At 34.6% G+C, this 24,212-nt stretch overlaps 2 protein-coding genes across 3 annotated transcripts in view; both read right to left on the bottom strand.

Annotated features, from left to right (window-relative positions):
• The window catches only part of PIN4 (peptidylprolyl cis/trans isomerase, NIMA-interacting 4), a 1,195,450-nt gene that overhangs the window by 35,964 nt on the left and 1,135,274 nt on the right, over window positions 1-24,212 (bottom strand). The window lies entirely within an intron of this gene.
• The window catches only part of CHIC1 (cysteine rich hydrophobic domain 1), a 37,345-nt gene that overhangs the window by 4,896 nt on the left and 8,237 nt on the right, over window positions 1-24,212 (bottom strand). For both annotated transcript variants that reach the window (XM_065915764.1, XM_065915763.1), the window contains exons 2-3: window positions 19,624-19,678; window positions 13,818-13,973 (exon numbers count right to left, since the gene is read on the bottom strand). In XM_065915764.1, coding sequence (XP_065771836.1) covers window positions 13,818-13,973; window positions 19,624-19,678 — 211 coding nt within the window. The remainder of the gene's footprint in view (window positions 1-13,817; window positions 13,974-19,623; window positions 19,679-24,212) is intronic.

The following is a 24,212-nucleotide window of genomic DNA, read 5'->3' as shown; positions in this document are numbered from 1 at the left end:
CATTTTTCATAGTTCTGTGCAATAAAAGGCCTAAATCAAGTGGGTGATGTCAGGAGAGCAGCACCTATTTCCCTACCCACAGCTTCTGAAAAATAGGCAGGATAGTTGGTAGAGAATGCAGTCCCTCTTTCTGGTACACATCTATGTTGTAGGCAAGCTGTTACAGTTGCTCTGACAAATGAGTGGCAGTTACTATCTTCCCAGTGTCCTATGGCAGACATATTCTGGGTAGATATGAGAGATGGGGAATATTAGCAGACCCCACTCTCCCTGACTTTAGGTTAAGAAAAACTCCACAACTAATATCATACTAAATGGTGAAAGATTGAAAGCTTCTCCTCTAAGGCAGAAAAAAGACAATGATTGTCACTTCTATTCAACATATTACTGAAAATTCTAGACAGAGAAATTAAGCAAAAGAAATAAAAGGCATCCAAATCAAAGAGGAAGAAATAAATTTATCTCTCTTTGAAGGTGAAATTATATTATGTGTAGAAAACTTTCAAGAATCCACAAAAAACCCTGTTAGAGCTAGCTAACAAATTCAGGAACATTTCAGAATATGAAATCAACCTGCAAAATTCAGATGCATTTCTATATAACAGTAGTAAACAATTCAAAAAAGGAATTAAGAAAACATAACATTTCCAATAGTATCAAAAGAAGAAAATACTTAATAAATTTAAGCAAGGAGGCAAAAGACTTGCACATAAAATTATAAAATGATACTAAAAGAAATTAAAGACTTAAATAAATGTAAATAATCCCATGTTCATAAATTTGAAGACTTAATATTGTTAAGATGACAATATTATTCAAAATGATCACAGATTCAATGCAATCCTTATTAGAATCCCAGTGACTTTTTACATAGAAATAGAAAAATTCATCTTAAAATTCACATGGAATCCCAGAAGACTCTTACTAGCCAAAAAATCTTGAAAATGAGAAACAAATATAAAGGACTCACATTTCCTGATTTTAAAACTTATTACAAAGCAATAATAACCAAAAGAATATAGCATTGGCATAAAGATAGACATATAGACCAATGGAATAGAACAGAGAGCCTAGAAATAAACAGTAGACAGATTTCTGACAAGAGTGACAACCGTTCAATGGGGAAAAAGGACTTTTAAATAAATACTGCAAAAACCAGATATCCATATGTGTATGAATTAAGTTGAATTTTAAATTTATGCCATATGCAAAAATTAACTCAAAATGGATCAAAGAATTAAACATAGGAATGACAATCACAAAAGTCTTAGAAGAAAACATAGGAGACAATCTTCACAACACTGAATTTTGCAATTATTTCTTAGATATGACACTGAAGCACAGGCCAAAAGGATGGCAGAAAATATCTACAAATCACATATCTGATAGGGAAAAATAATAACAAGAATATATATATATCCCACAACTCAACAACAAATAACTAAACAAGCTAGTTACAAAATGGGCAAAGTACCTAATATACAAATGGTCAATAAGCAAATATAAAAATGCTCAACACTACTAGTCATTAGGGAAATACAAATAAAAACCATAATTAGATATCACTTCACACTCATTATGGTGGCTATTATCAATAAAATGGAAAATAGTGAATGCTGGTGAAGATCTGGAGAAGCTGGAAACCTTGTGCACAATTTACCAGAGTAGAAACACAGAAGAGGAAAACTCTGTGAGAACTAGGACTAGGATAGCAATTTTTGTTATTGCTGTTTGTTTGATATCAATATCTGAACTTTAATTAACAAATTGTTGGAAGCTCAGTGGGGACAAGTTTGAGAGTTCAAAATTCCAAAGGGGTACAGTCTTGATGGAGACTCCCACACTTTTATGACTTTATTACCAGGAGACCTATCAGGTTCTCACAGTGATTGCATAAAAATCCCCTCATCCTTCTAGCAGGAGAAAGGGAAGAACAGTTAGTCACATTTAAATATGCCCAGAACATTCTATTCTTAGCAAAGCCTGCTCTCCAGAGAAACTATTATACCAGAGACTTATCTACTGGGATATTACTAGAGGCTAACCAATCTTGGAGAAGGCAATACACAACTCTAGCATCCTCTAGCTTTCCTGTCCCACCTAAAGGGGAAAACAAAACAACAAAAAATCTGAGAATACTTCTGTAGGGTACAGCCCAGGAGCACAGGCTCAGTAAAAAAAGTAAGCCTAGACATAATACTATAGAACATGGCCAGTCCCCCAACACCTTGTTTAGTCGTTAAGTTGTGTCCTACTCTTTGAAACCCCATGAGCTGTAGCCCACCAGGCTCCACTGTCCATCGGATTTCCCAGGCAGAAATACTGAAGTGGGTTGCCATTTCCTTGTACTTGGGATTTTCCCAACCCAGGGATTGAACATGTGTCTTCTGCATTGGCAGATGGATTATTTACCACTGAGCCACCAGGGAAGCCTCCTTCCCCAGCACCTTACCACTACATCAATAAGGCTTCTGTATTATAATACAAGGAATACAATTAAAAGAACTGTGCATCTCAGATGATATCTAAGAAGTCTGTAGGGAAATCCAAAGAAAATAGGCCAGAGAAAAACAAGGACACCAAGAAACGTTTAGCCTTCGATTTATAATAGCTATGTGCATGTGTGCTCATGTGTGTTGAACTCTTTGTAACCTCACAGACTGTATCTCTTCAGGTTCCAGTGTTCATAGAATTTTCCAGGTGAGAATAGTGGAGTGTACTGCCATTTCCTACTCTAGGGGATCTTTCCGACCCAGGGATCAAACTCATGTCTCCTGCATTGGCAGGCAGATTCTTTATCATTGCACCACCTGGGAAGTCCTCTAACAGCTACAGTACACAGTAAACACAGTCAAACAAAAAAATAAAATCTCACTTTAAAGGTCTATTTATCTCAGTTCCTTTTACCTAGGACATCATGTATAGCTTTCAAACAAAAATCAGAAATCATACTAAAAAAAGTTTGTAAAGACAGAGCAAGCATTAGAATCAGGCTCAGAAACGGCAGTGATGTTGAAATGATCAGACCGGGAATAAAAATCAACTATGAAAAATATACTACATGCTCTAATGAAAAAAGTGGATAACATGAAAGAATAGATGGATAATGTTAGAAGAGAAATGGGAACTATAAGAAAAAAATCAAAAGAAAATGGCAGAGAGCCAAAATATCATAACAGAAATGAAGAAGGCCTTTGATGGGCTCATCAATGATTGGTAATGGCTGAAGAAACCACCAATGAAGATTGAAGGCATATCAGTAGAAACTTACAAAACTAGAAGAAAAAGAAAAGAAAAATAAAAACAACACAGAATATCCAAGAACTATGGGACAATTACAAAAGGAGCAATAGACCCATAATAGAAACTCTACTTCTGTGCCACCAGGGAAGCCCTACATAATAGAAATATCAGAAGGTAAAGAGAGAAAAGAGGAGACAAAATAGTTAAAGCAATAATGACAATAAAATTTCCCCAAATTAATGAAAGGCATCAAACTCATAGAAAAAGCTCAGAATACAAAGCTGAATGGTGGTGGTGGTTTAGTCGGTAAGTTGTGTCCCGACTTGTGACCCCATGGATGGTAGCCTGCCAGGTTCCTTTGTCCATAGGATTTTCCAGGCGAGAATACTGGAGTGGGTTGCCATTTCCTTCTACAACAAAGCTAGATACATACTCCAAAATCTATACCTAATAATCTCATATTCAAACTACAGAAAGTTAAGGAAAAATGTTCAAAGATGCCAGGGGAGAAAATACCTTACATATAAAGAAGCAAAGATAAGAGTCATATTAGACACCTCCTTAGAAACTATGCAAGCAAAGAAAAAAGTGGAATGAAATGTTTAACGTTTTAAAATAAAATACTACCAATCTAGAATTCCATCTGTGTCCAGCAAAACCGTCCTTCAAAGATCAAAGAAAAATAAAGACTAAGACAAAAAATTAAGGGCCTCTGTTACTACTAGATCCTCCTTGCAAAAAATGTTAAAATAAGTTATTTAGAAAGAAGTAAAATGCTACAAGTAAGAAATCTGGATCTACATAAAGAGTGTTAGAGAAGAAACAAATGGATGCAAAATAAAATCTTTTATTTCTTCTATTCTCAACTGATCTAATAGCAGTTTGTTAATAACAATAATGTATTCCATGATTATAGCATATGGATAAGTAAAGTGAACGACAGCAATGTTATAAGGGACGGGAGGGAAGAACTGGGAATATTCTGTATAAGGTAATTGTTTTACCTGGGAAGTGGTACTATGTTATTTGAAAGGAGACCTGGATTGGTTTTATATGTATATACATTGCAAACTCTCTTTAGTGAGCAACCACTAAAAAGATTAAAAAGTAGGATTAGTGATATAGTAAGGGAAGGTGAATAATACTGTCATACAAAAATAATTAAACCGAAGGCAAAAAGACCAAAAGACAAAAATATAAACAAAGAACAAGAGTAATGAATAGAAAACAGTAACAAACATGGTAAATATTAGCCAAATTATAACAATAATCACTTTAAATAACAAAAGTCTAAATATATCCATTCAAAAACAGAGACTGTCAGAAGGGATCAAGAAATAAAACAACTAAGTGCTGTTTACAAGACAACCACTTTAAATATGAAGACATACAGAGACTATAAGTAAAAAGATGGAGAAAGATATGCCATAGTAATACTAATCAAAGGAAAGCTAGAGTCACTTTAGTAATTTTAAACAAAGCAGACTTCAGAGTAAGGAAAATATTCAGACATAGAGATATTACAAAATGATAAAGGGTCAACTTTCTAAGACATAACAATTCTTAACTGAATTTAACTCAGATGACCATTATATCTACTACTGTGGGCAAGAGGCCCTTAGAAGAAATGGAGTAGCCATCATAGTCAACAAAAGAGCCTGAAATGCAGTACTTGGATGCAATCTCAAAAACAACAGAGTATCTCTGTTTGTTTCCAAGGCAAACCATTCAATATCATGGTAATCCAAGCCTATGCCCCGACCAATAACGCTGAAGAAGCTGAAGGACCTTCTAGAGCTAACACCCAAAAAAGATGTCCTTTTCATTATAGGGGCCTGGAATGCAAAAGTAGGAAGTCAAGAAACACCTGGAGAAACAGGCAAATTTGGCCTTGGAGTACAGAATGAAGCAGGGCAAAGGCTAATAGAGTTTTGTCAAGAGAACGCACTGGTCATAGCAAACACCCTCTTCCAACAACACAAGAGAAGACTCTATGCATGGACATCACCAGATGGCCAACACTGAAATCAGAGTGATTATATTCTTTGCAGTCAAAGATGGAGAAGCTCTACACACTCAGCAAAAACAAGACCGGACGATGACTGTGGCTCAGATCATGAATTCCTTATTGCCAAATTCACACTTAAGTGAAAGTAAGGAAAGTAGGGAAAACTACTAGGCCATTCAGGTATGACCTAAATCAAATTCCTAACGATTATACAATGGAAACGAGAAATAGATTTAAGGGATTAGGTCTGATAGAGTGGCTGACGAACTATGGACAGAGGTTCATGACATTGTACAGGAGACAGGGATCAAGACCATCTCCAGGAAAAAGAAATACAAAAAAGTAAAATGGCTGTCAGCAGAAGCCTTACAAATAGCTGCGAAAAGAAGAGAAGTGAAAGGCAAAGGAGAAAAGGAAAGATATTCCCATTTGAATGCAGAGTTCCAAAGAATAGCAAGGAGAGATAAGAGAGCCTTCCTCAGTGATCAATGCAAAGAAATAGAGGAAAGCAACAGAATGGGGAAGACTAGGGATCTCTTCAAGAAAATTAGAGATACCAAGGGAACATTTCATGCAAAGATGGGCTCGATAAAGAACAGAAATGGTATAGACCTAACAAAAGCAGAAGATATTAAGAAGAGGTGGCAAGAATACACAGAAGAACTATACAAAAAAGATCTTCACGACCCTGTGATCACTCGCCTAGAGTCAGATATCCTGAAGTGTGAAGTCAAGTGGGCCTTAGGAAGCATCATTATGAACAAAGCTAGTGGAGGTAATGGAATTCCAGTTGAGCTATTTCAAATTCTAAAAGATGATTCTGGTAAAGTGCTACACTCAATATGCCATCAAATTTAGAAAACTCAGCAGTGGCCACAGGACTGGAAAAGGTCACTTTTCATTCCAAGCCCAAAGAAAGGCAATGTCAAAGAATGCTGAAATTACCACACAATTGCACTCATCTCAAACTCTAGTAAAGTAATGCTCAAAATTCTCCAAGCCAGGCTTCAACAGTATGTGAACCATGAAATTCCAGATGCTTAAGCTGGATTTAGAAAAGGCAGAGGAACCAGAGATCAAATTGCCAACATCTGCTGGATCACTGAAAAAGCAAGAGCGTTCCAGAAAAATATCTATTTCTGCTTTATTGACTATGCCAAAGCCTTTGACTATGTGGATCACAATAAGCTGTGAGAAATTCTGGAAGACATGGGTATATCAGACCACCTGACCTGCCTCTTGAGAAATCAGTACGCAGGTCAGGTAGCAACAGTTAGAACTGGACATGGAACAACAGACTGGTTCCAAATAGGAAAAGGAGTACATCAAGGCTGTATATTGTCACCCTGCTTATTTAACTTATATTCAGAGTACATCATGAGAAACGCTGGGCTGGATGAAGTACAAGCTGGAATCAAGATTGCCAGGAGAAATATCAATAACCTCAGATATGCAGATGACACCACCCTTATGGCAGAAAGTGAAGAAGAACTAAAGAACCTCTTGATGAAAATGAAAGAGGAGGGTGAAAAAGTTGGCTTAAAGCTCAACATTCAGAAAACTAAGATCATGGTATCTGGTCCCATCACTTCATGGCAAATAGATGGGGAAACAGTGGAAACAGTGGTAGACTTTATTTTTTGGGGCTCCAAAATCACTGCAGATGATGACTGCAGCCACGAAGTTAAAAGATGCTTACTCTTTGGAAGAAAAGTTATGATCAACCTAGACAGCATATTAAAAAGTAGAGACATTATTTTGCCGTCTATTCAAGGCTATGGTTTTTCCAGTGGTCATGTATGGATGTGAGAGTTGGACTATAGAGAAAGCTGAGCACCAAAGAATTGATGCTTTTGAACTGTGGTGTTGGAGAACAGTCTTGAGAGTCCCTTGGACTGCAAGGAGATCCAACCAGCCCATCCTAAAGGAAATCAGTCCTGAATATTCATTGGAAGGACTGATGTTGAAGCTGAAACTCCAATACTTTGGCCAGCTGATGTGAAGTACTGACTCATTTGAAAAGACCCTAATGCTGGGAAAGATTGAAGGCAGGAGGAGAAGGGGACGACAGAGGATGAGATGGTCAGATGACATCACTGACTCAAAGGGCATGAGTTTGAGTAAACTCCGGGAGTTGGTGATGGACAGGGAGTCCTGGTTGCTGCAGTCTATGGGGTTGTAAAGAGTCGGACATGACTGAGTGACTGAAGTGATACCTAAAAAAGACCATCAAACTACGTGAGGCAAAACACTGATAGAACTGCAAGGAGAAACAGAGGAGTCCCCTATTATAGCTGGCAACTTCAATAGCCCTCTATCAGAAACAGATCAAGTAGGCATAAAGTTGGTAAGGACAGAGGTGAACTGGATATATTTGACATCTACAGACTCCTTCATCTAACAACAGCAAGTGATATAGATTATTCTCAAGCTGAGGTGGAACTTATACCAAGAGAGACCACATTGTGGGTCATAAAACACATCTTTAGAGATTTCAAAAGAACAGAAACCATAGAATATATCCTCTCAGATCACAATAGAAAAATAGTGGAAAATCCACAAACACTTGGAGATTAAACAGCACACTTCTAAGTAACACATGTCTAAGAAGAAATCTCAAGAGAAATTTTAAAATATTTTGAACTAAATATAAGTGAAAACAAAACTTATCAAAATTTGTGGGATGCAGTAAAAGCAGTAGCACTGAATGTATATATTAGGAAAGAAGAAATACCTTGAATCAACCCTATATGCTTGTACCTTAGGGGAAAAAATAGCAAACTAAAGTAAGAAGAAAAGAAACAAAAATTAGAGTAAAAATCAATGAAACTAATAATAGGATTTCAATAGAGAAAAGTCAACAAATAAATAACTGGCTCTTTGAAAAAGGAGTAAAATTAATATGTGTCTAGGCAGGTTAACTACAAAAAAAAGAAAGGAGACAAAAATGTTACAAAGTTTCAGAAACAAAATATCAGTTATCACTACTGAAGCCATGGACATTAGAAGGAAAATATAGGAACATTATTAACATATCTATGCCTATGAGTCTGATAAGCTAGATGAAAAGGGCTGATTATGTGAAAGACACTGTCTACTAAAGACCATGTAAGGAGAAATAGAAAATCTTGATAGGCTTATGTCTATTAAAGAAACCGAGTCAATAATTAATAACCTCCCCAAATAGAGAACATCATGCCCAGAGGGGTTCAAACATTTAAGGAAGAAATACCAGTGCTCTACTGTTGCAGCCTGGCAGAGCAGAGACCAGACTCGAGGGTGTGGCAAACTGCACCCTTGTGATTTGTCCTAGTAAGCATGCTGAACAGACATTCTTGGGGTGGGACCTGCTCTCTGCTCCACTTCAGTGCCTACCCCTGCATCCATCTCCATGGAAACAAAACAAGATATTCCTGATCAACAGCAGAGCCTGTGCTAATCAAACTCCCCAGTATAGCTATTCCCTAATGAGCTCATGTGACTTCTGCCAATAAAAGTGCAGGCTGAAAGGAACCATTTTGTCTTCCTGCCATGGAGAGCAGGAGGGCCCGACTCCTTGCTTGCCAAATTATATGTGTCTATCTTTTCATTACGTGCTCAACCCCGTTTCAGGACTTTCTCACCTGTTGTGCTGGACGTGGCACTCTAAAATCTCTTCCATAAAACAGAAGCAGAGAGAATATTTCTTAATTCATTCTACGAGGCCAGTATTACAGAACTAGACAAAGGTATTATATGAAAAGAAAACTGCAGACCCAATATTTCTCATGAACATAGATGCAAAAACCTGTACAAAACATTAGCAAAGAAATACAACAATATACACTACAATAAATGGGTTTATCTCACATATGCAAATCTCGTTCACCATTCAAAGATCAATTAATATGTAAGCCATCCTATCAACAGATTAAAAAAGAAAAATCACATAATCACATCAACAGAGGCAGAAAAAATATTTGACAAAATACAACACTCATTTATGATGAAAATTCTTGGCAAACTAGGAAGAGAGGAACCTTCAAGTTGATAAAGAACATCTTACCAAAAAACCTACAGTTAATATCATACTTGATGGTAAGAAACTCAAAGCTTTCCTACTAAGATCAGGAACAAGGCAAGGATATTCCTTCTTACCACTGCTTTTCAATATCATTCTAGAAGCCCTAGGTAATGCAATAAGATAAGAAAAAAGGTATACATATTGAGAAAGAAGAAATAAAAATTATCTTACTTCATAGATGACATGATTGTCTATGTAGAAAACCTGAAAAATCAACAAAACTCCTTGAATTAATATTCAATTATAGAAAGGATGCAGGATACAAGATTAACATACCAAAGTATATTGGTATACATGATGGGTACATATCATTATACATCGTCAAAACCCATGGAATGTACAACATGAAGAGTGAACTCTTATGTAAACTATGGACTTTAGTTAGTAATAATAATGTGTCAATACTGGCTCATTAGTTTTAACAACTGTACTTCAATAGAGCAAGATGTTAATAACAGGGAAAATTGGGGGTTGAGTGAGTGCTGAACTCAATATGTCAGCAAATTTGGAAAACTCAGCAATGGCCACAGGACTGGAAAAGGTCAGTTTTCATTCCAATCCCAAAGAAAGGGAATCTCAAAGAATGCTAAAACTACCTCACAATTGCAATATGACTAGTGTCCTTATAAAAAGAGATATAGGACACAGACATGTATAGAGGGAACCAGGTGAAGGCACATGAAGACCTAGGGAGAAAAACATCCATCTATAAGCCAAGGAGAGAAGATTCAGGAAGAAAAAAAAAAAGCATCAGCTTTCCAAAAATCTTGACTTCAGACTTAGAGCCCTGGAACTGTGAGAAAATGCATTTCTGTTGTTTAAACCACCTAGTCTGTGGTACTTTATTAAGGCAGCCCTGGCAAACTAATACATTATCGTTAATGACTCTAAATGCAAATAGATTAAACTCTCAATTAAAAGGGAGAGATCTGCAGCATGAATATAAAAATATGATCCATGAGTCTACAGGAAACTCAGTTTAGATTCAAGACACAAGTAGGTTGAAAGTGAGAGGACAGATAAAGACTTTCCACTATAAATAGTAACCAAAAAAAAAAAAAAAAAAAAAGGCTGGGGTAGATAGTACTGGGCAAAATAGATTTCAACTAAAGGAAAGTTACAAGAGAAAAAGATGCTCAGTATATGTCTTAATATACTCAGGCTACTATGACAAAAGACCATATTCTAGGTGGGTTAAACAATAGCTCTAAAGTATGGGAAGTCTTAGATCAGAGTATCAGCATGGTTGGTTGAGTTCTTATGGGAGCACTCTTCCTAGCTTATGGACAACTTCCTTTTTGCTGTATCCTCACACAGTAGAGAGAGAACAGCTCTCTGATCTTTTCTTATAATAGCATTAATACACCATGAGGACCCCATGTTCATGACTTTATCTAAATCTAATTACCTTCCAAGGGTCAAAATACCAACCACCTCTAAATACCATCAGATTAAAGGGGAGGGCTGCAACATACAACTTTTGAGGGAACAAAATTCCATAACAATATATAGTGATGAAAATAAAATCTTTCAGGAGGAAATGACAATTATAAACATATATACAACTATCAACAGATCTGCAAAATACATGAAGCAAGAACTGACAGAACTGAAGGGAGAAACAGACAATTCTACAATAGTAGCTAGGACTTCAATACCCCACTTTCAATAATGGATAGAACAAGTATGCAGAAGATCAATAATGAAAGGCAGGACTTGAACAACACTGTGAAACAACTAGATCTAACAGGCATATATAGATCCTTCCACCCCACAACAATACAATTTTCTTCTTGAGTGTACATGAAGTATTCTCCAGGATAGGCTATATGTTATGCCACTAGATAAGCCTCAATAAATTTAAAAAGATTAAAATCATACAAAGTATCTTTTCTAATAACAATGGAATTAAATTAGAAATCATAAGGAAAACAACATTATTGGTTCATGTTGTAAGTCCCTTCCCTCTGAACATCCCTCTCAATTTAGCAAATATTATAGCAAAAACAAAGGTAAATGTTAAAAGTAATTTCAAATTTAAGGATGGTAGTATGCTTCAGCCTGAAAATTGATGTAATATCACTGTGGTAAATATAAGAATGGTTAAGTGAAAACCTTCATTTCATATATCATGTAGCCATAGAATCCTATCAGAGCCAAGAGAGACTAGGAGCAGCTCAGGGTATTCTGGTTTGTATTTCTTTTCTTTCAACTAATTTGCTAGAAAAATGACCATGATGTATACTGGCAAAAAAAGTTCACAAGACAGACTGTTTACATAGTTCTTTCTTGGAAACATTTTATAATCATTCATTTATACAGCAATGACCTTTGACACAGGGCAGATTAATCATATTATTTCCATTTTATTTTGTGGATAAACACAGACATGACTTTCATGAAGCTGGATTCCTCATTAGAAAGGCTAGAGCCACTCTTAAATTGTTGCATTTTATTTTTTATTTCTCCATGTAGACAAAAAAAGCAGTGAGGTACCTTAAATCTCTTCATCATCACAACCACCTTAAAGTAAGTAATACTATCTGGATTTTATAGGTGAAGAAGTTGAGGCTCCAGAAAGGACAGTGTCTTGTACAAAGTTACTAGAACATGCTTGGTGCTTCATTGTCTAGTGTGTTAACAAGTTAGTATGTACAACATTGAGGGTCATAACGATAAAGTGTACAGAGCGAGGCAGATAATGTAAATGCTGGGTAGTTCTGTGGTGAATCAGAGACCACATGTCCTATTTAAGGGAAGCAGCCACCACTCAGCAAGGGCCAACTGCTGAAATGTAGACATGTGGGTCCCATATTGCCAGGTTTTTAGATTTTACAAGAGACACTGGCTATTTCAAATTTTATTTTAATATTCTAATTTTTAAATGCTAGCAATTGATTTAAATGTTTAAAGAATAGAGTGGACTGGATTTAGCCCACAGGACAACAGTCTGCATATCTGTACTTAATAGACTTTTAAAAACTGACAGATCAGTGATCTAAGAATATACTGATACCTTAATTTCAATATGAATACTTAATTAACCATAGTGGGGGTAGGGAGAAATCATAGCATTAGTTTTAATGTCAAATCAGTAGTGCTCATAGTAAAATCACATGACTGAATAAACTGCTTCTATTTCAGGCCTTGTGGTAGTGTTAATAAACACGCAACTATGTAAACAGGTCATCAGAAAAAAAGATCCTGGATAATATTAAAATAAAAAAATCTGTTCTTAAAGTAACTGAATTTGGCTGTATCTGTGTGATGAAAAAAAAATCCCATAATTGATTTAACTTACAGAAAGCCATTTGAGAACACTGTTCATGCTTTGACAACAATAAACTAAGCTCTATTTAAAATAAAGCTCTGACTTACTGGGAGTGACTAAAGGATTAATAAAATGTCCAATTTTCCATTCAAAAAATGATAGGGGTGGCAATATTTTATTTTTTGAAGCAGACATTAAGAAGGGCAGGAGAAAGATGGAGAGGAAAATATAATGAGTACTTGGTGGGAATCTTTCTGGTTTTTATGAAACAAGTGCACCATTAATTATACCCCATTAAGGTGTTGTGAATTTGAATATGGTTATTATTTAGAAGTTTAAGTGAATCATCAGTGTTGTACAGGGAAAAGAATTGGAGGTAAATGAATTAATTTTCCTCATTGACTTGAATTAAAAAGTTTAAAGATATCTTCCCAGTGGGGAAAATATCATTCTGAAGATCAAAATAAAATTTTAAAGAAAATGAGATTAAGATAGTAGTCTTAAATCTATGACACAACGAGTAATGTCATGCCAGAATGTTGTTTCAACATGTTCAAAACTAACCAAGTTTTCCCTCACCAACTTTGTAGATTACTTTCACTTCTTCAGATCAAGAAACAACTCTCCCATACACTTATGACTTGGAAATAACTTTAAATCATAACTTCAGGTTTTGTAAAAAGAATAAGTAGCCAAGTTACATTTACTTAAGTACTCTACTTGCTGCTTCTGCTGCTAAGTCGCTTCAGTCGTGTCTGACTCTGTGCGACCCCACAGACGGCAGCCCACCAGGCTCTGCCATCCCTGGGATTCTTCAAGCAAGAACACTGGAGTGGGTTGCCATTTCCTTCTCCAATGCATGAAAGTGAAAAGTGAAAGTCAAGTCACTCAGTCGTGTCTGGCTCCTAGCGACCCCATGGACTGGAGCCTACCAGCTTTCTCCGTCCATGGGATTTTCCAGGCAAGAGTACTGGAGTGGGTTGCCACTGCCTTCTCCGGCAAGTACTCCACTTACTTTGTACTAATTTAAAATAATGACTGGAACCCATATTAAGTAATAAAATGTTGATAAAGATTGGACAAATGGCTTAATATCACTGGCCCTGAGTTTCTTTATATCTAGAATGAGGACAGCATTGCTAGGAGAATTAAACCCCGTAAAGTACTTGGCACACAGCAAGTGGTCAATAAATATTAGCTCATTATTATTACACAATAAAATGGTTACTCACTCTTTTGTTGAGACAAATAACGGGCCACAGGCTGCAACCCAATGTGCAACAGCAGCAGAGACAACCACAGAGCAACCATTTCACATTGACTGGGAGAGCCTTTTTCAAACATGCATTCACACGGCCAATGCTGGTCTTAAATTCTTCTGGGGCCACCTACAACAAGGGCACAATCTTTAACACTTTGAGGGCAGCTTTCTACTATTTATCTCTAAACCTAAATAAAATATTTGTCTTATTACAAACACTCTAAGGAATTACACATATTTATTTCCTATCTTTCCCTATAAATAGGTATTACATGCTCTTGGATGACATTAGAAAGCAAAACAATATAATTTCATGCTTACAGAATTTATTCTGATGTTTGAAAACAATCTTCTGAAATTACCAATAATAAAATGACAACAGTAAAATTCGTAGTAAAGGATACCGTAACACAGTTTTCTTACCAGCTATTCTCATTATTAAGGCAATATTATTTATAGTCTCCAGTCACTCTGACTAAAGGTTGAATAAGACTAGAAGCATAATATAACAATAAAACCTAAATACTACTAGAGGAAATAGAATTAAATTTAGACCTTGGCAATATTCCTGGATTACTTTTAAAAAGGCAACTCTCAAATCTTTTCTCCCTGGTAAATTTGCAACATAACAACTTAAACACTTGCCATTGTTTGTAGGCAAAAGGTACATTAACAAAAGACAGTGAGAAATGATCACATTCAAAAAACACTCAGTATTAGCATAAAAGGGATTCAAAACTGCTGTAAATTTTTAGAAGTTGAGAGATCCTTAAATATAGAAATTTAATATTTTTAATTACTACCTCCATTCCTGGAAGTGGATGCTTATGGTTCTCTGTAAACAACGACAAAGTCAGTTCAAAGCCACGATCGTGACAAGCATAATTAGATTTATACCCAAAATTCTGCTTGAAGGTTATACAATTCAAAGGTATACTAAAAATACTCTACTTTCAGTGAAATCACATTTCTAGATCACAAAAATGATTCCCTTTCATTTAGAAAACTGTCACACTGTAAAATCTATAAGAAAAAATTCCACCATCTGGCTATGCAGGCAAAAATTACGAAATTGTTAGAAAAAATAAGTTGCTGTAAAATAAAAAACCCATTAGCACGTTTGGCATCAAAAATATAGAGCTCCACAACTCTTCTAAGTAAAAACTGTTCTACAGGAATCAAATTATTACATTTTTGTCTTTTAATAGACAAGTCTTAGACTCAGTATTATAATACATATTGATTAATGGACGTTAGAAAGATACACGACCACAGTACCATCATGATTAAAACATTAAGTAATTATATTAGCTTTATTAGAATTGTTCATGCTACCTAATAATGTTACTTGCTTAACCTGTAAATTTTTTTTCCTAATATGTTAACAAGTTGTGAAACTGTAAGACTCAAAATTGTATTTACAACAGGAAAATAAATTTATTTTATTCTCCAATACGACCTAAAGACAATCACCAAGTAAAAAGAATTCCAAATAAATAACTAAATTTCTAGAGTAAATATGAAAATAAATTCAGGGAACTATGGCTGACAACTGGAAACAGAAAACACCAACAGGCTAAGCACATTAAGACAATAAATCAAGATCTAGATTCTAGTTTCTTATTAGTTATAAAAAATTCTAGGTAAGTTCATTTAATTTTTGTGAGCTTTAGTCTCCCATCTGTAAAATGAGAAAAATAATTTTTCTATTATATACCTCATGGGGAATAGAAGTTATACCTTAGAAAGAACCTCCTGACTAGAATGCTTTGAAAAAGGAAGTCAGTGAATCATATCTCTAATTAGATCTGGAGAAAAAAAGCAAGACTTTTTTTTTGCATGGAGTACCAACTGAAGGTTTGGATCAGATAACTTAACAGTGTTAAACTCCACAGGTTTCCTACACATTCTATTCTACACAAAAGGATAATCTGCTACATTTTGAATGCAAATTTAATGGTTTTCAAGTCTTTAGAGAAAAAAAATGTTCTTTTTTAAAATCTAGGTACTAAGTTGCTTTCTTCATTTACCTCTTAAACAGTGATATTCAGCTTCTTTTTTTCCTAATGAACCTGTGAGCAACCAAATGGAAGTTAAAGGAAAATGTATTTATATATTTAGCTCAAATCTGTAATATAACATTATCAATTTTCTTTAAATTGTGTATCTAGAAAAACTAATACACTTTTAAAATATGGCAAATTTTGATATACTCATATTAAATCTGTCTATTTACAAATTTAAGTACCTATAATTAGAATTTAAATTTTGTTTAAAAAGTAAAATTTCTATATATAACTTTTATTTAAAAGTGTGTTAGCACAGAAGAAAAAAAGTAAAGAATGAGGCTAAAAGCCAGAAAAGAATCAATCCAAAAAGTAAAACTTGATTTTTGTTTAAAACACTGTGAATGAAATAAATTGCATGCCAAGGTATGTAAAATTTGTTATAAGATTTATCTTTCATTACATGCTTCTGGAAGTGAATTAATAAAACCATTTCTAAAATGTGACGAGTTTCCTTCTTCCCCACCAGTATTTTCCACATTTAATACATAATATTCATAGCTTGTACTCTTTCACTATGGACAAATTAAAACATTCAAATTTCTAAAAATGACAATTCAATTTTTTTGAAGTCATAACAGAAACATACTGAAAATAAAACTTTTACTAGAATTTCACACAATAAATTAAAATCTGCATTTTCACTTTAAAAGGAAGCCAGAATTGTCTTTGAAAAAAAAATCTGTATTTGAATAACAGTAAAAGTCATAAAACAGAAATAAAGGCATAGGAAATGAGAATTGGTTAACTCCCAATTTTAAACAATGTGAAAGAAATGTTTAGTTAACTGTGTGGAATCAGAGTTAATAACATTTTACTCATTTACTTCCATATAATTTGAGTATCACTAGTAATGAAGGTTAGATGGAAGCCTTTTACTTTGTAGCTGAATGGCAGGTTGTAAAGAAACATTTAATTCCTCTTGACTTTCTTAGAAAAAAGAAAGTCACATCATGAAAGTAGGGGAAAGGGTCATAATATTTTATAACAGGATGCAAGAGACTTTGCAAACAGAAGAAAATCTAAGCAAAACCCAGCAGGACTGATTTGCCTCCTTCAGTCATGGGGAACACAACCCCATCAATCACTTGTCATACTGGATCACAATAGTAATTTTATGGTTTACAATTCCCAACACTGCACACTAATTTCCTTGTAACACCATTTAACTGTTTCAAGCTGAGGGCTGGAAGCTTTTATTTCTTTTCTGAAATTCTGTGGTTCTTTCATTTTCTGGTCACCAAAATTTGTATGTAAACATCTGTTCCATACATCCTATCATGACAGGACTTATCTTTAGTGAAAGATGGAAACAATCTTTGCTTAATTTAATGTAAAAGATTATCTTTTTATTTATATTAAAAGCACTAACACATAAGAAGTACAAAATTAATACTAAGCCATAGAGCTTAACAAAATGGCTTTTGAGATTTTTGGAATTCACCCTGCAATTTTGCTTACTTTAGGCATAAAAGCTATTTAAGAATTCCATTCATGCTAGAATACTGGTTTTATAAAATGCAGATTTAATTTTCTATTTTAGCTATGCATTTATTCATTGTGAAATATATTTACACTGCTGCTCAGTCTGGAATTCAAACCTTTTTTCTTTAGCTTTTTTCTGAAACATGTAAATTATTTTTTCTGCTTCTTCTTCATAGTTATCAGAGATGCATTTTGACAATCCAAAATAACCTTTACACCTGAAATAGTGCCTACTGGAGAAAAATAATCTCATGAAAGAGAAAATAAAGAGAAAACAAAGCCACCACATGACTTTTCAAAATCAGACTTTCAGAATTCCTTTAGTGTTTTCCATCATCAAACACTAAACTAGGATCACTGTAACATTTATGCCTCATTCAACATGAGAAATTTTGTGCATTTAAATAATGTACACTAGAATAAATATCCAGTCATTATGTGTTACAAAAATGGTCACCTGAAAAGAATGGATGTCTTTAAGAACAGCTCATATCCAGCTTAATATTCTAGCTGCTGCTGCTTAGTTGTCTGACTCTGTGCGACCCTATGGACTTCAGCTTGCCAGGCTCCTCTGTCCATGGGATTTGCTAGGCAAGAGTACTAGAGTGGGTTGCCATGCCCTCCTCCAGGGGATCTTCCAGACCCAGGGATTGAATCCAGGTCTCCCACATTGCAGGCAGATTCTTTATCGATGAGCCACCAGGGAAGTCCAATATTCCTACTTCCCTAGTTTAAAGACCTGTACTATTCTTTGTGCTGGTGGAATTTCAGTTTTTAAAAGACTTGGAAAGATGAAGAAATATTCTGAAGATTCCTTGAGCACATAAAACTGGCCAATTTCAAAGATGGAAAGATGGATAAGTCTTATACCTGGAAACTCTACTCTCTGACTTTTTCGATTATTCAGTTTTTAGAATTACTTGGAATTGTAATTCAAACTCTTTCTAACTAAACCAATAGTAAAACTGGATGCAACTGCCCAGACAACATATTTGACAGCAATAAGGGAAATATAAAGAACAAGTTTTCCATTGGAGATATCTTTATTCACATTGTCTTTAATTTTAATATTGAATTTGCCATCCTTCTACAAACAAATTATTATTCAAGAGATTTTTTCCCATAGCTATTTTTCCTTGGAAAAAAATTTATCTAAAACAAATCTAAATCTGAATTGCTGCTTAAATTGGTGAATTATTCTATACGATCAGGACAGGAAGGTAGAACATACTAGAAAATGAGGTCAAAATCTCAAACCAAAGGGCTCTTTGTAACCTAAAAAGATAAATGGCCACATATTTTCTAATGTTCACTTAGCCAGGGACTATCTATCACTACTTGTTTATTATTGTATGGAATGATTTGACATTATAAATCAGGAGAGAGAACAAATTATTGGTGGGTCTGGGAACAAACAATTACTCAGAAGAACAAGGTTAAAGTAGCAAAAGCAATTAAAATGGAAAGATGGTGAGTAGAGAAAACTGGAAAAACAATCAGGGTGAAACTAGGACATACTCATGAAGAATTGTCAGTAACAATCACAAACTTACACTGTGAAACTAATAAGTACCTGACAATACACTAGGCATTTCATATATTCTCTTTTGTATAGGAGCCTTTTCCTTTGGGCTTAGAAGTTAGCATTACTGTTGTAAGAGGATTTTCCAAACACTTTTGAATCCTAGAAGGTCTCTGAAGATTGAACCTCAATGCTAGAAGATACTACTGAGTGTACAGGAACCAGGAAACAAAAAGGTAGTAACAATTTATTGCAGTGAGTCTAATTATAGAAACTCAAACTGTCTAAAAGGCAGAAAATTTTGATTTTTTTAATGTACTGATATAACAAATCATATCTCAGGATACTTTAAAATTCACAGAGTGATACAAAGTTGAACAATAATTTTGTTAACTCTAAAATCATTGGAAATTACTGACCTAAATTAAAACAATTATAGCTACCAGTGCTGAGAAAAAAAGGCAAAACTGGAAAAACTGAATAGATAAGTAAATGATAGCTGGCATTATTGGACAATGAATAAAATAACTGGTCATAGGCTAGCCACGGAGATAGTTTTCAGTCACTAATGATACAGCCTAAAATTATCCTGGCCTCTTACTATTAGACTTCATCACAGTGCATCAAATCACCTGTCATAACACTAATTCAGCCAAAAACCAATGCTTTTAGAATTGAAAAGTCCAATGCAAACTCTCACTTACCTTCCCTGTTAGAACTGAGGGAAATTCAGTATCAAACTTGTTGCTCAAGCCAAACCTTAAAAACAAAGAACAAAATACATTCTACCCAACGTATTTAACTCTTTTCCTTAAAAAAGTTACAAAGCCATGCATTTTTCCTTTGATTTTGTGACCTAAAAGCATGTCCTAAAAATAATTTGATGTTTATAGAAAATAAGTGTTTGACTATTAATCCAAATTAAAAGTAAAAGGAACTTAAGGAGCCAAAGTTAAAGTAGGATTCCAATCTCATGATATGAGATTAAAAAATAATACAGAAACACTGATATAGAGCTGGAAATATTATAATTTTTGATTGAAATATTTCTGTTAAAACCCATTTTAGTTGATAACTGTTAGAACTGATGGGTTGTATGTGGGAGTGGATTGTACTATTTTTTTTCTACTTCTGTGGATATATAAAAATTTTCCTAATAAAAATTAATGTAACTTTTGGAACTGTAGAGCTATTCAGATACTCAAAGGTTGATCATTATGAATGGCTTTTATGTATACGTAACCAATTTTAAGAAAACAGATACCAGCCTCAAGAGCTCTGACTTTCTTCAAGTACACTCACTGAAATCTGTACTATGTAGATGATTTTTATAAGCCTACCTTCACCTCCTTGTTGATTTCAGTAGGAACAACAAAAGTCATTTCCTGCATGTTAGATGATATATCAGAGTGACTACAATTTATGTTAGTGTAAGCAAAAGGAAAAAAACATCCAACAGTTAATAAGAACTCATTGTGAGGTAGACAATAATAGTAACAGTTACCAGTAACTATCTATTTACCATGAGTTAGACACTGTTATAGGTAAATATATTACCTCTAAACTTTACAACCCTGCAATAAAGGTATTGTTACCTCTGTTTTACAGAGAAGGAATCTGACAGAAAATTTTTATTTCAAAAGTTAATTAATTAAATGATTTGCCCAAAGTCATTATAGTAAGAGATTGTGTTTATCTATTTTTTTGTATTCTCTTGTGCTTAGTCGCTCAGTCGTGTCCAACTCTTTGAGACCCTGTGGACTGTAGCCCACCAGGCTCCTCTGTTCATGGGGATTCTCCAGGCAAGAATACTGGAGTGGGTTGCCATGCCCTCCTCCAGGGTATCTTCCCAACCCAGGTATGGAACCCAGGTCTCCCACACTGCAGGCAGATTCTTGACCCTCTGAGCCACCAGGGAAGCAAGGACAACCAAAATTCAAATGCTAATCCTTAAGTTCTTTCTGTCCTATATTAAGCTCCTGGAGAACAAAAACTATGACTTATTTACTTTGCTATCTTCCATTATGCTTAGCAGCACAATGGAATCTAACTGCTTAATAAAAGTTTGTTGAACAATGAGCTACTCTGTGTACTGTTTGATTCTACTGATGTATGGCATTTCGGTCTTAGGGTCATTTTATAGACATCTTAAGAATCCAATGTCCTATTAAAACTCTGTGAGAATATCATAGTCTCCTTGTATTATTTATGCTAATAGCTCCTTTACAAGGACCCAAGCTAGTTTTAAACACAAAGACTCTTACTTAGTAGTTAGCAGCAAGGTACACATCCATGAATAAATAAATTTTACTTTATACGTTTAAAATGCATTTTCAAACAAAAAATTCTAGTTTTGAAGAGTTGAGAAAATTAATTAGCAATTGCAAAAAGACCATAACTTCATTAAAAATGTCATTACTTCCCTAGATGTCAGTACATGTAATGAAAACATAATATTTTCATAATAACATCCCCATAATAACATTTTCTTTAAGTCTTTACGTAGAGGAGTACAGTCAAAGTTAAAAATAAAATGGTACTCTTGTACATGAATTTTTATGGCAAATTTCATGTGCTGTTTGAGAAATTAATACTCTAGTATTATTTACATATTTGCAATTGTGTACTAAGTGATCAATAAACAGCAAATATTTGACACAGCAAGAAATATTTCATTTAAATAATATTTAGATAAACAGTGGCTTTATCACTAGTAAGGAAGATGTAATTCAGTTCATTATTCCATAGAGTTCTTATTGCATAACAAAGAAACAGATATAGTTTTCATGAAAATAAACATGATACATTTGAAAGTAGAGTTCTATTTCTATTCCTATATCTTGTCTTTTATTTTTAAAATCCAATTTCATTTATCTATTTATTTATGACCATGCCACTGGATCTTAGTCTGACAGGGGATCAAACCCATAACCCCTGCAATGGAAGTGTGGAGTCCTTTTCCCTCTTGTCTTTTAGATGCAATGTTTATAATTTGTTCCTACCCCTATTAGAGATTACTGCCATTAAAGATTTTTCCCAGTTGCTATTCTTTTATCACATACCAAATATATAGAGGATATAGACATGTGTTCCTCAAAATGTATGGAATATTTCTATTATTAAAAAAAATTAGCTTTGCTATTCTCTCTTTGCATTTATCATCAGACAAATAAACTTTTTGCCTCTGTTTCCATTTCCTTAATATCCCATCCTTTCTTAATCTTTTGAAGTCTGTCTTTTGATATTGTTATTTTATTGAAAATAATTCCTTATTTGGCAAATTTATTTAGAAAGACAAGTTCATCTTATTTATTGCTAAATTCAATACCCTCTTTTCAGAACTTCCCCTCCTGACTTTGCAGTCTGTGATGCTGTTTACCACTCCTTTCTCAACACTCTCCCATTTGTTCACTCTCTCCTAACACTTATCTTTTCCCAAAATTTAGCTTTTAGTCATCTGCTTCTCTTTCTGAAGGAAATATAACAGTTCATCTATTTTAATAGCTTTGAAAATCACTTCTATTCTGATGATCATCAAGTCTATATCTCTAATTCTATATTTCCCAACATGCTCTGGACCCTCACCTCTAATTGCATACTAAAAATTTCCATTCGGAAATAATGCCTTTTGCAACAAGATAGATGAACTTAAAGATTATTTACTAAGTGAAACAAGTCAGAAAGAGAAAGACAAATACCATATGGTACCACTTATATGTGGAATCTAAAATATGACACAAATGAACTTATTTACGAAGCAGACACACAGACATAGAGAACAGACTTATGGTTGCCAAGGGGGAGGGGAGTGAGGGACAGATGGAGTAGGAGTTTGGGGTTAGCAGACGTAAACTAACATATATAGAATGGATTAACAAGATCTTAATATATAGCACAGGGGACTATATTCAATATCCTGTGATAAACCACAGTGGAAAAGAATATGAAAAAGAATACATACATATGTAAATGAATCACTGTCCTGTACAGCAGAAATTAACACAACATTGTAGATAACTATACTTCAATACAATAAATTAAAACAACAACAAAAATAAAAATTTTCATTTGGATATCTTTATACCTCATGTGAACACATCTAAAATTAAATGTTACCTTTTATTTGAAACTGGCTCCTTCCTTTCAAATTCTTCATCTCTTTCAATGGTGCATTGACTCTCTTTAACCTAGATCCTGATATCATTTTTGTACCTTTTATCTCCTACTTTTTGCACCTTGCTTATATCCAAGTGGTCCCAAATACTGTTGTTCCTTTGAAGTCATTTTCATAACATTTACTTCCTTTCCACTGCCACTGTTACTTTGGCTCTTTTCTTTGCTTATGAGGCTTCTCTTGCTTCCTCCGTTCAGTTCAGTTCAGTCTCTCAGTTGTGTCCAACTCTTTGCGACCACGGACTGTAGCCTGCCAGGCTTCCCTGTCCATCACCAACTTCTGGAGCATACTCAAACTCATGTCCTTTGCATCAGTGATGCCATCCAACCATCTCATCCTCTGTCGTCCCCTTCTCCATCCACCTTCAATCTTTCCCAGCATCAGGGTCTTTTCAAATGAGTCAGTTCTTTGCATCAGGTGGCCAAAGTATTGGAGTTTCAGCTTCAGCATCCTCTTCCTAGTTTTGCTTCCTCTCCCTGGTTTAAATCCAGTGCAGTCTTTAAAGCTCAAGCCAAGTTCCAACCCCTGCTACAAGTCTTCATGGATTTCCCTTTCCCTGAACATTGATAGCCAATTTTAATCTGTACTATACAATTCAAAAGTATTAAAGATATTTTCCTTTATTCTTTGCTGATCCACATGAGTTTCTTAAAGGTAAATTTCCTCTTAACTTTGTAAAGCAAGACCTATACTTTGCTTTTTCTGTATTCTTCACAGTGTTTAGCTCAGTGCTCAGGTTCTCAAAAAATTCTTGCTAAATTCACATTACAAATTTTCTTCTCTAATATAAAAAGAGATTGTCTTTTCTAAAACATAAAAAGTATATTAGAAATGGTAAAGCAGGGAATTTCCAGGCAGTCCAGCAGTTAGGACTTCATGCTTTCACTGAGGAGGGCCCAAGTTTAATCCTTGGTTGGGGAACTAAGACCCCACAAGCTGTGCAGCATGGTCAAAAAAATTAAAAAAATAGAATTGGTAAGGGAAGGTAAGGAAATGGTACGGAAGTCATTTCACTTTTTAAAATACTCAATTATGGCCTACATTTATCTACTTTAAAAGGTATAAAGGTAGGCAAACTAGGCCCAATATATTCTCATAATTTTGGCTAAAAGGCAGTAG

The sequence above is a fragment of the Muntiacus reevesi genome, chromosome X (assembly GCF_963930625.1).
Source record: "Muntiacus reevesi chromosome X, mMunRee1.1, whole genome shotgun sequence".
Taxonomy (NCBI): domain Eukaryota; kingdom Metazoa; phylum Chordata; class Mammalia; order Artiodactyla; family Cervidae; genus Muntiacus; species Muntiacus reevesi.
The sequence above is the reverse complement of the archived record's forward strand: the minus strand, read 5'-3'. Positions and strand labels throughout refer to the sequence as shown.